Source organism: Ylistrum balloti, unplaced genomic scaffold (genome assembly GCF_031769215.1).
Source record: "Ylistrum balloti isolate Yb309-2 unplaced genomic scaffold, AGI_CSIRO_Ybal_v1 Utg369936, whole genome shotgun sequence".
Classification (NCBI taxonomy): domain Eukaryota; kingdom Metazoa; phylum Mollusca; class Bivalvia; order Pectinida; family Pectinidae; genus Ylistrum; species Ylistrum balloti.
The window spans coordinates 523,408-536,465 of NW_026782046.1; the positions used below are offsets into that span (position 1 = coordinate 523,408).

At 34.0% G+C, this 13,058-nt stretch overlaps 1 protein-coding gene across 1 annotated transcript in view; it reads right to left on the reverse strand.

Annotated features, from left to right (window-relative positions):
- The window catches only part of LOC132547136 (rho-associated protein kinase 2-like), a 48,974-nt gene that overhangs the window by 34,595 nt on the left and 1,321 nt on the right, over positions 1-13,058 (reverse strand). The window contains exons 2-4 of the mRNA XM_060210891.1: positions 3,943-4,024; positions 3,473-3,573; positions 2,943-3,002 (exon numbers count right to left, since the gene is read on the reverse strand). Of these exons, the coding sequence (XP_060066874.1) occupies positions 2,943-3,002; positions 3,473-3,573; positions 3,943-4,024 (243 nt within the window). The remainder of the gene's footprint in view (positions 1-2,942; positions 3,003-3,472; positions 3,574-3,942; positions 4,025-13,058) is intronic.

A 13,058-nucleotide genomic window follows, 5' to 3' on the forward strand; every position in this document is an offset into this window, starting at 1 on the left:
GGGAGAATTAGAAACTACCAATATGAATTATTGTCTGGATTCAGAGACTCAAAAACTACCATCAGGACTTTATTGTCTGGATTCAGAGAGACTCAAAAACTAACAACAGGTCTGCATCTGAAGAGACTAAGTAACCGCCAATATGAGTTACGTCTCTTAGCATCATAAACAGCCAATTTTTATCAATCTTCCCTCAATTACACTTTCAGAAACATCACCAATTAAAAATTTATAGAAATAACTACACAGGAATTTGCTAAAAATTGGTTTAAACATTCTTGTCTTCAAAGTACACATAGTATATCAATCAACATCTGCAGCATCATTTGACACAGATCATTTGGTGTCCTGCCAGAGATGCTTCTGGATAGCACTAAATGTACATTGAGATTTTATCTTAATGAGCTGCCGACCCCAACTGAAATTAAGTTGGTACAGACTTCTCTTTGACTAATCCAAAGTTACAGGTGAGGAAAGAGTGCCTTTATACCTATAAAGTACTGTAAATTCTATTTAAAATGATGGAAAATGTTACCTGGAAAATGAAACTATCAGAGAAAATGACAGTCTGATTCATGACTCAAATGAGAAATACACATTTTTATGATTCCTTAGTAAACTCCTAAAAATTTTAACCCTGATCATATTGATAAGAAATGAACATATTGTTGTAAAAGGAATTAAATATCAGCATTTTCTTCAGATAAAAGGATGATATGTTAACTTGCAAGAAACTACCTGCCTAGGAATAGTTCATTGGACATGGATTTGGAACTCGGGATAGTTGGGGCTGAACAAATATGTACATTCCAGTGTACTATTGCAATAGAAATCAATTTGCACATCATTTAGAGAGTAAGTTTCTATTTGTGGGGGAGTGAGACAGGACAGTAATGAATTCCCCAGCGGTGTCCCTGCAAACACCATTAGGCTGCTCCAGGCTATTATAGTGTGGGCTATTTTGGGCCCTAACTCCACTTCAACTTCTCTGTGGTGGTAATTACATTTATGTAAATCTGCGTTATCTTTCACTTCTAAAGAAATCATAACATACATAAATGAAAGAGGTGATTACCCACAATTCCCAAACTTTGATTTACCATTACCCATTCTTCTACTGTTATCTTGACAACTAAAACAAGAATCTTTTTTGTTTATCATCCCAAACCATGAATTTTCAAAATGGACCCTTTTTAGTTGTAAATAATCCATCATTATGGCAGGAAAAAAAGGAAAATCTGTGAAACAAGAGGCCCACTGGCCATGGTCACCGGAGTCACATTGCTTCTTGTTACATAGAATAAATTAGTTAAAAAATTAATCAATCTTTAACTATACTGTGCACATAAAACAAATGTAAATTGTGTACACATCCATTGCTGTCCCATGCTAAGCCTTCTAACCAAGTTTGAATAAAAAATTTACACTCAAGATTTGAATTTTCCTACATAAAATCTTTCATTTAAGTTATTTAAATGTTTACACAAATCTGACCACTGTGACCTTGAATATAGCTCAAAGTTTTTTTTTTCACAAACGATTTTGGAATTCATCCAAGAAACATCACAGCCAAATATCATGCCTCTGAGCATCTTTTAGTTCATGAAGGGAGTCATTTGCAGTTTTTAAGAAATCTGACACTTGTGACCTTAAATATAGGTCAAGGTTGCTGGCGGACTTCATCCTAGGAACTTACCACTCAAATATCACACCTCTGGGTTTTTAAGTTTATGAGAAGAAATCATTTAAAGGTTTTAACAAATCTGACCGTGTGATCTTGAATATATATCAAGGTTGTTTCTTTTCACAAACTTTTTGGGCTTCATCCTAGGAACATACCAGCCAAATATCAAAGCATTTGGTCCATTCATTATTGAGAAGAAGTTTTGAAGAAATCTTCCGGTCAAGTGAGCTAAAAACATAATTTTCCTATACAAACTATAGTAAATTTTACCCCCTCCCCAAGGTAAAATGTGAGACCCTGGAGTCATGAAATTTACAATTTTGGCCAAGCACTTCCATCCATACAGTGTACTTGGTTTTACATTATCTCGGTATTGAGAAGAAGATTTTTGAAACTTCAGTCAATATGACACGTTTTTGACCCCGCCCAAAAGCCCTTGAAGGTCATTTGAGGTCAATATGTGCACCACATCTAACTATCAGCTTAGTAAACTTTACCCCCTCCCCAGGGGCAAATGCGAGGGCTGGGGTCATGATAAAATTTTGGTATACCATGTGAAGGCCTTTCTGTCTATGAAGAGTTATTGATTCTACCATACAGCAATTTGAGAAGGGTTTTGCAACTTCAATCAATTCGACCCTTTTTAGTCCAGCCTCTCAGGCCCCTAGGTTTTGTAAAATTTCAATGAAATTGGTTCAGGAGTTTTTCAGAAGAAGTCATAAATGTTAAAAGTTTACGACGCACAATGCTGGACAAAAGGGGATTGCAATAGATCACCCTAAAACTTTGTTTCAGGTGACCTAAAAATTGTATACTAACAAATGGATGGACCAAAGACATAGGGCAATTTTAATAGCTGACCATCTGATGATGGTGGACTTAAAAAAAAAACAAAAAGAAACCCTTCATTCAGAACATCAATATCTCTTTTCTTCTCTGTAAATAGTATATAGTAGAGCTCTTTAAGATAAGGAGTCCTAACTCTCCTTTTCATATATAGGGTAAACAAACACAACAGGTGCCTTGACCAAATGAAGCTTAAACTCAGCTATATATCATATCCTAAACGGTGGTGAGAATGGGTCATTAGCAAAACAAGATGAAACAGATTGGAGGTCTGTTGAGGAATTTCCTACAAAGAGGAAGTGAAGATTAAGGCTAATCCTACAGAGGCACACTGTGTTAACATTGTTCATGCCCACATCAAGAATTGAATCTGTACCGGTGATTTGTACTTAAGATGAATCAAAACACTCACCATTTCGTATTTGCTTAGCAGTTTCATGGCATACACTTTCCGCGTTGATTTGTGCCTCACCTGTAATATAAACAAATAAGGCTTCTTTTACTCACTATAACAGCTTGAAAAGAAAACAACTTTATTTTTCCTTTACTGCTTTGTGCTCTGCAGCAATAGGACTACCAAACCTGAGTTACCTGTAACTCTTATCTCTCTTTTCATTTAACATCTAAAGTGAAAAATGACAAAATTCTGAAACTATGACACAAATATCTGTAACATTTATAGTACAGATATCCTAAAAATTAAATACACCTTCTTGAAATTCACATCCATTTTTTTTCTTTTATATTCAAATACCTGATATTTACCAAAACATTTTTATGTAAATTTTAAATCTAGAATAAAAAGATGACACAAAAATTTCACAACCTTGGCAATACAAAGTCAAAATCAGTTCTCTCTATATATATATAGTTTATCTATTAATCATAGAACAGAATAAGGTAAGACTATGACAAATGTGAATTCAGACAATTCAAACTTACTAGCTGAACTTCCCCGAATGCACCCCTCCCAATGACTTTGACAACTTCAAAGTCAGAATGTCGCATACGACAGCTGTTGACAAACTCCACTGCCTTTCCATCTGTATATAAAAAAGAAATAATGATAATATATAATAAACTGTCACAAAGATATTTAATAATAGGATGCAGAACTTTTCATGCAACCTATGTTTATCATCTCATGAGGTATTCTTATCTTAAACTTGAGCCAAATTACTTAGTATCCTATAACAGTTAATCTTAAGTTCTCACTATCTGGACAAATACATGACTAATTTTCATTAGGTTTTTAAATGTATCTTTTCAAATCACATGTATTACTAGATTTTGAATATTTATTTTGAAATACCAGGTACTAGCAACCTTTTTTCTACATGAATGATTTTAAGCATGGTCCCTTCAAGATACTTTAACATATTTTATCTACCCTGAAGACTAAGAGTACTTACATTTGCCCACAAACTGGTCGACACTCTTGTTTCTCCGGATGGCTGGATAGTCCAAGTCTGCAATAAGCGAGGATAAGCCATCCTGAAATTGAAATGATTTCATCAGTAGATGAAAACAACATTTTTTAACTGAGTACTGGAGAAAATGTTCAGAAATTGACACCAAAAAAATGAACTGCACTTTAAAACTGTACAAATCAATATTTATAGATTTACAGTTGAACTACAACATCAATGTGTCTTTCCAAAGTAAAATTTACTCTCTCTCTCTCTGTGTGTGTGTGTGTGTGTGTGTGTGTGTGTGTGTGTGTGTGTGTGTGTGTGTGTGTGTGTGTGTGTGTGTGTGTGCCCCTGCTCACTGTGGTGAAGAATATAGGTACATAAATTGCTTTTATCAATAAACAAAAAACAAGAGGCTATCAAGTTCCTACATCAATAACAGGGTTTATTTAGCTATTCAGCCATTCAATAAAAAAATTCAAATATCATCAATAATTTCTGATATAATTTCCCTATTAGGTCTCAGTCTTGTGGTCATACAAAAGTCAGATTTACTCTTAATGAAAATTGCTTCAGAGGAAAGTTGGATAATATCTTTGTACGAAAGAAGGAATTTTTAGGAACTTACCTTTCCCCAATTGAGCCCCCATCCCTCCCGCTCAAGGGTGCTGTGATAAACCGTTTATACAGAAATGGTTCCCCTTTACTTAAGAATACTTCAGACCAAATTTTGGTAATATCCATTCATTTCTACAGGAGAAGAATTTTAACTAATTTACTCTCTTTCCCCAATGGGACCCAACCTTTCTGCCCCAGGGGACCAAGACCCACCATTTATACAAAATTGATTCCCCTTCCTCAAAAATACTTCAGACTGAATTTGGCCAAAATCAAATCATTCCTACAAGAGGAGTAGGATTTTAAATAAATTGCTCCATTTCCCCTACTGGGTCCCAACATCTGTATAAAATATGTTCCCTTCCCCAAAGGATGCTTTATGCAAAATTTGGTAAAAATCCACTCAGTCGTCGATGACTAATAGTAATTTGTAGAAAAAGTTGACATTTGTTGAATTTAGAAAGGGAGCTAACATCTCATTTGACATTTCTTACTCTATGTCAGGGGGGATAGGTGGGCTTATTATATGGTGTAGCAGGTTTGGATTGTAGACATGAATGTGGTCATGTTTTAGCTTAATATTTGAAGGAATTACCCTTTAACTCAATATGTAGAATGGCAGACTAATAAGCTGGGGATCCAAAGTTTGATTACTGGCAAAGTCATACTATGTGCTTTCCTGTCACACAAGGCAATGAAATAGAATTTGTTAGTAGATTTCAGGAATAGCCATATAAAAGGTTTCCCCAAACCCCACCCATCCATCCTGTAAACAAAACCGGCAAAGACATTAAAGAAGGGTATATCACATGATACCCCCATCCTCCCCATAAAAAAAATTTTGTTTACCTCCTCCAACCGAAACAACACACAGACAGTAAAGATTGTATAATCATTATTCGTTATGAATTGAATTTCCTAACCCATGATCACTTGTGTGAGAAGGTGTATATGGATGAAAAGACTCCAAACAGGTATAGAGGTATAGGCCTAAACAGGTGTGAAACAACTGATCCAATCAGAACTTGGTAACATCTGTACGTATATAATGTGCTACAGCAAAAATCATAGTGATGCAGATCAGGGCAATCTATAACACAACCACCAGAACAACACAATTTTACAGGCAGTCTGATGTAAACTGGAGATACCTGCCCAGTCTCCTTTATCTATCAATGTGCATAAAAATAAACACTGGCAGTAAAATTTTAAGGAGTCAGAAAAAAAAACATGCATATGGTGAGAGTGTATAGCTATAGGAGAAATTTGGTTACTGTCTGTGGCGTTGGAATTCACTGGAGGGTGACACATACATATGTTTTGTGTTTCTAACAGATCTGAAATGTATATATACACTATTTCTATATATCTACTATGTCTTTATAAATCACAAATACCATGGATTTGAAACATGAAATTTCATTTACAGGTGCATTTTAACCATGCATGAATTGAAGTAAAAATCAGATGATTTGAATTTTTCAATACTTCAAATTCAAAAGCATGCTTAATGTATTATTTTATAGACACCCTCCCAAAAATTGGTTTGAAGTTTTCATTTTTAATCATTAATGCCTGAAGATATATGTTGAACAAAATATCAAATCTATTAAAAAAAATCAAATTTTCATTTCTGTTTTTCAAATGACTTTCAATGCAAGATGGTTATTAGGGGAGGAAAGGAAGACAGATTCAGAAAAGAATTCAATTTTTTTAAATCTATAATGTTTTTCAGAAAATTTGTCAAATATGACATTCCAGGTATTTAATTTGTAAACAGAAAACAATGGCATGACAAATTCAGGAAACACCCTGTAAAAACGTCAACAGTCAGAAGAACCGTCAACCTAATAATGAATCACAGCTCCTAATAATCATGATCTAAAATTCTTGACAAGAGTTCCACATTGGGTACCAAGCTAACCACGTCCTTTGAGTAATGGCACACACCAGGCTGATGTCCAGTGTTATCAGGACTGACCACTCCAGGCCCACAGGTATACCCTTAGTGCTCAAGTCGCGTATAATCACTCCGCTGATAATCACTATTCAGGTGTTTATGGCATTTACACTAACAACACTGTCACTTGTTCTGGAAGAAGATCAGGGTGTGGGTCACAAATGTCAAACAGATCTACGTACATACCATGCTAAAACTTGGGTATAATCACTCTGGGTGTTATCTACTTGTATACCCGGCCAAACATGGACACATTTCCGTGGTCAGTTATTACCATTCTCAACATAAACAGGAGTATTTCACATACTTTCCGAGTTAAAGAATCTCACAATAGCTAAACAGTTATACATAGATAGGCTTAAACTGTAAAATTATATAATACTACTGTCACATGATGGGGAAAGGTTCTGGTTTTTTTTTTCACTTTTCAAATCTAGATACAAATTGTCCCTTGTTACATATACAGTCAAACCTGTCTTAAAAGCTACCTGTGTTTTAAAGGCCATCTTTATAAAATAGCCACTTTTTCGGTTCCCTTTGAGATGTAATTCATAGTAACTGAACTTTTACATAAAGACCACCTGTGTATAAAGGCCACTTCTCTCTGCTGTTTCAAGTGGCCTCTGTGGACAAGTGTCAGTGTATTTTGTCATAAATGATTCATTTTGCATGAATACTTGATATAACAGATGATCTATGTGTCTATTTCTTAATTTCTGAGTGTATACATAACCACTCTTGAATTGTTTAAATGTATATGAATTATTTCCTTGTACTTAAAATCCATTAACACTATCATATAAATCAGCTAGAACCTTAATAAGCTATGTTTAGTATACGTTGATAAAAATCCCTACTTAACAGCTCTATATCTTTTTTAAATTTTGACATTATACAAAGTAATTCTGAAAATCTTAACTCGGTTAGATATGAAAATAATATATCTTTATCTATTAATTTTTCCAAATTATTGGCCATAATTCAGAACCAACAACCAGAGCTAACATTAGAACATTCTTGAATATGGGTGCCTGATTAAAGCCATGGATCTCTGTTTATATTCCTAATTACTAGACTGGAGTTCGAGCAATTAAATATTCAGTACTCCAATCCAGCTCAGTATCAATGACCATTATCAGATCTGACCACAGTATAGCTGCATTAATGTGTTGCTGGGGATGACCAGCTGTGTGGAAACTGGGCAAATTCTGTTGTGTTCACCTGACTTTACAGGCCAATACTTCCATGTACTGCTGTTGAAAGATTAAGCTGTATCCCAGAAAAAGAGATATATTTCATATGACCGATACATTTGTAAGAAATGAATGGCTGACAAGGTAGTGGAATGTCAGGAATGTGATCCTGCTTCTCTGTCTCCCTGCATGTCTCCAAATGTCTGAACATTTGTTCTCATGTACCAAGACTGGTTAGCTTAACACTTCTGATGCACCAGACAACTACGCACTTTATCAAGACCAGGACTAACACATGCTGACAAGGTGAAGTTAAGAAATATGCAGAAATTAGAAAAAGAAAACTACATCTAGATCTCTGAAAAAATACAAGTAACAGAAATATTTTAAAATATTTTGTTCGACTGTCAATTCATATTTTAAAAATCTGATAGAGTTCTGTTAAATTTCTTCCAGCTGCTGTATTATTTTGACTAACATAAATGAAATGTTGGAAACATCTACAGACAAAATTTTCAATAAAAACCAAGGCTAAAGTGAGGACCATAACTGATACATTATCATTTCATATCCCTACACACATTTCACATCAATGGCCACTCTGTGATTTTGAAAAAATTCAACTTGACTGTTATTTCTTTGAATATATCATAATTGTCTATATGAATTCAAAATAAACTGCTAGAGAAGACTGGAATGTTCAGTTAACAACTACAGCTCTGCAGTGTCTCTAACAGCATACGCATGTATTACATCTGTTTTCTAAGGCCAGATTGGAGGCTACCTACAGACAACTTACACACATTTGATCCATATTTGTCATATCACCACAGCAGACATTTTCATATTTGATTTATTCATTACATTCAATCTTGTTTGTTCTTTTCTTTTGATTCTATGAAATGTTGGAAACATCTACAGACAAAATTTTCAATAAAAACCAATGCTATTTCTGAAGGCCAAGCGGGAATGAATATAAAGTTTAAATTTAAGTTCTTCATTAATAATTTCTTCCTAAAATGAGATACCAGATAAAAAAGTGAGGACCATAATTGTAACAGACACCTTTTCCCATAAATGTTATTAAAATGTTTACAAGTACAGGTAAACTTATCATGACTGGACTATGTAGTGTTTTCTCTACCAGAATTTGAAAGCTGCTCATTCCTGATTTTTCCTAAATTTTGAGAAAAAACAGGATCTGTTTATGAAACACTAGGGCCCTGGTCTCAACAAAATTCTGAAGTGGGACAATAAAACTGTAATGCATGTCCAATTACATGTACAAACATACAACTTTCAAATGTAGGGCAAAGGTCACAAACAAGGTCACATACCACTAGAAAGGTCTTGTCACAAGGAAAACACATGCCAGATATGAAAGCCCTACCTCCTATGGTGCAATGGTTATGGCCAAGGTTATAAATTTTCAAATGTAGGTCAGAGGTCACGGTCAAGATCACAGGGTCAAAACATTTCGTACCATCAGAAAGGTCTTGTCACAAGCTAAGGAACAAACATGTCAAATATAAAAGCCCTAACTAATCCGGTGCAATGGTAATGGGCAAGGTTAAAGTTGAGAACAGCACAAAAACAATATGTCCCCAATCCTACAATCGAGGGGCATCAAAAATAACCTTTTTGGCTAGGGGAAAGAGAAACCTATTTCCGAGGGTGGTATTGCCACAATGTTATTGAGTGAAAGGTTATTCTTTTCTAGAGGTGACATCATGGTTAAGTATATCTCCATTTTGTACATTCTCAAATAGACTAGCCTATTTTTGATGATCAACTCCCCAAAATATGTATGATTAATAATCACAAGATAGAAAATGTGTTTCTTCCAGAACCTGAGTATAAAATAAATTATATAACCATAATAAAGATAATCATAAATCCATGTAGCAAATATGAAGAAAGCATACATGTCAAATATCCACTAATTGAGAAATATAACAAACATTCATGAGTCATACATGTATATAACTTACTGTATCTCAGTGTAAGTGTGCAATTAATCGCCACCAGAGTGACACACTCAGGTAATTATGACTAGCAAACATTATTAACCTCAGACCACCTCCACAGCTAGTGCTAATGACTGCCAAACAGATTTAACTTTTAACTTATGTAGTGTCTGACAACAAAATGCCAACATATTCCATGATTCAACGAAAGTGGTTGTCCTTCATCTACTGTTTTACTAAAGGAAATTGTCTTATGAACGAATCTGACACAAGTTATGGTAAACCTTCTGTCAGTTTGAACAAAATTAATAAAATATTATTGAACCTGTTCGATTTATACGAAATTATGCTCATGAAAATGAATTAGAGTTTGAACTCTCAAGGTCGACATTGCCCAAAATTATGACGAAGCATCTAAAAGCATCCTAGCAGGACAGGAAACTACCGGTCGGAAATTACAATTTCTGGGGGATCAATTTTGACATTATTATCTCTTTAAACACTGTACTGCAATACATATTAACCGCCTGTAAAGAAATCACAGGTTTCATTTTGATCTTTATAACTTTGGATACCGTGACAGAGAATCCAGTCTGTAAAATGCACATTTCTGTTTGTATATTGGCGGATGTTAGCGTTGACATATCGGTATGCAGAGTGAGGATTGAGACTTACTATGACTACAGATTATTAATGTTTGTTAAATATTTTGAATCTTACAATTATTGAGACAGTTTTGACGTGATTGTCTTATCAAAATGTGAAGTGAAACAATGTTGTTCTTTGACAAAACACATGCTGACATCCCATGGTCCTTTACCAATCATTTAGCTTGTAATACAACATTGGGGCTTCGAGTTGTGTCAGCTGGCGAACACACAATGTTACAGCAAGATGTGAAATTAATCACACTAAATCAGTGCTAATTAAATGACATGTACGTGTATAATCTATCCTATCAACTGCTTACCATGGTCATTTACAGCCTGCTACCCACAGTGTTTTACATTGATGTGTATTGTGACCACACAGAGCGATTATTGCGACGCCAATGCATTTATTATTAGAAATACATGCAGTCTCATGATATATTCTAACAATTCAAAATATAAGTAAAACGAACTACCCTGTTAGAAAGGATTCAAACTATCACCAGACACAAAATTACTGTTTTTATTGAAAAAATCACATGTTCAAACTACCTGCCTGTTCGAACTGACCGCAGGTTTACCGCATTTCTTTTGATGGTAAAATGATATCGAGAAAAACATCAGTGTTTTTCATATTCATTCGAAAACTGTAAACATTTTAAGTTTTGCATACATAATGCTCCAGTATGTAATATCCTCCGAGAAATTTACACAATGTTCTTGTTTCTATCTAAAGTCTTTTGATAACTTGATCGCAGCCAAAAATTAATACATATTCTAGCACTTCTCTGAAATCTATTGGGGACTTGATCCTTTACCTACATACATAAATTCTCTAGTCTTTATTTGAGGTCTCATTTGGACTTGACCTTCAAATACATACATGTTTCTCTACCTTCATGTTCGGAGCTTGAGATCAAACTAATCTATGTATGTTATAACCTGACCTCTGAGACATGAGTATTTTTTTTAACTTGACTTAACCTACATAAATTATGACCTTGTGTTTAAGTTCACTTAAAATGTGACCTTTGGCTTGACCTACATACATTATGATAGTTCAGTCTCTATCTAATATAAGGTTCTCTTGAGAACTTGACCCATGGAACACACTTCCCCACTGATCTGTAGACATCTTGTGTACAGGTACTATAATAATCCGCAAGTTTGAAACGTTATAAGGATTGATTGTATTCCGACATAACTTAACCAGACGTTGTCTGCGTAAACAGTAATCAACAGATTTGATAACATTACAAAAACTATAATAATAAATACTAGGAAGATTGTTCAAACCAATATGAGCATTTACCTTCATTCAGGCTCAATGCTAAACAACTTTTAATGTTAAGGCAAAATGTTCAATGAATTTGAACCTTACACCAGTACAGGCTACAGAACACACAGCCACACACGTATATATAACAGATACATTTCGTAGGTTAAGTATCTTTATTGTTTACTGGTTTGTCTTACATCTATAGAGCAGAAGCTGCTTCAGTCCTTCAGACTAAACCACAGCTGGTACTTGTAGGTATTGTTTTATAAATAAATTCATAACTTTTTCCCTGTGGCCATTATACATTCACTTCAAGAATGCAATAATGAAGAGAAGGTCAGATGAATTTGTTTTTAAAGCAATGAATCCACTTTGTATAAAGTCTTGCAAGCTTGATACTAAATGCAAAAACTGAGAACATCAACAGGTACAATCTGTTATCAGAAAGAATCACCAATGTACCACTGAAAACCAAAATAAAATGTTTTGAAGAAAGGAAATTTGATATTCACTATTTAATTGCTGTTCATCAACTATGACTTAATTATAAAGCTATTGAATTACTAAATTCCACACCAGGCCTCTTGTAATGATGATATGAAACATAAGGGCACATAAGTGTAGCAAGCAGTGATATATAAATAGCTTATCTGAACCAGGATATATTTATATTTAGTAATTCAGTTTAAAGGTCTACACAGGCAGATGGCAGATCCAGGTCATAATTCAACAGGCAAATGACAGAGATGTTTATAATAATCTGGCATTTTCAAGTAGATACAGTCTTATAAACCAAATTTATTTGTACTGAAATATTTCCTCACCACCATGAATTTATTTCTGCAGAAAAAATGGTAATTTTTAATATTCTTTATAATTACATATGTAATCTAATTAAAACAAACACAAGGGTTTCTTTCTGCTCCTTCCTTAGGTAAATATGGAAGGATATATATATATTTTACTTTCTTCTTCCAAAACTTATTAAAGCTGCACACTGTTTTGTATATTATCACATGTTAGGAACCTCCATACCAAAATCAATATATTACCAATCCTGGTGTAAATATGGATTGTTGACTCATTATATTACTTTATATTTTTATCCTAACTATTCTACTTTGTCCATCCATAATACTAGAACCTCTACACTAGTTTTAAAAGTCATGTTTCATATCTTAAAATTCTCAACCAGAAAATTTAAAACTGCCAACTTCTGTGTTTTGTTTGATATATATGCACTGCAGATATTTACTGTAGGACTTAACTCCATGATATTGATGCTTCCAGGAAAAAGACATACTTCTGTGTAAGGTTCAGTTAAATATATTAAAAAATAAACCAAAATATGACTTACATCATAATACATTCAAACAAGAACAAAATATAATTTCCTTAATATATCTGGTAATAACAATGTAAATTGTATATTTAATTTGAATGGCTTCT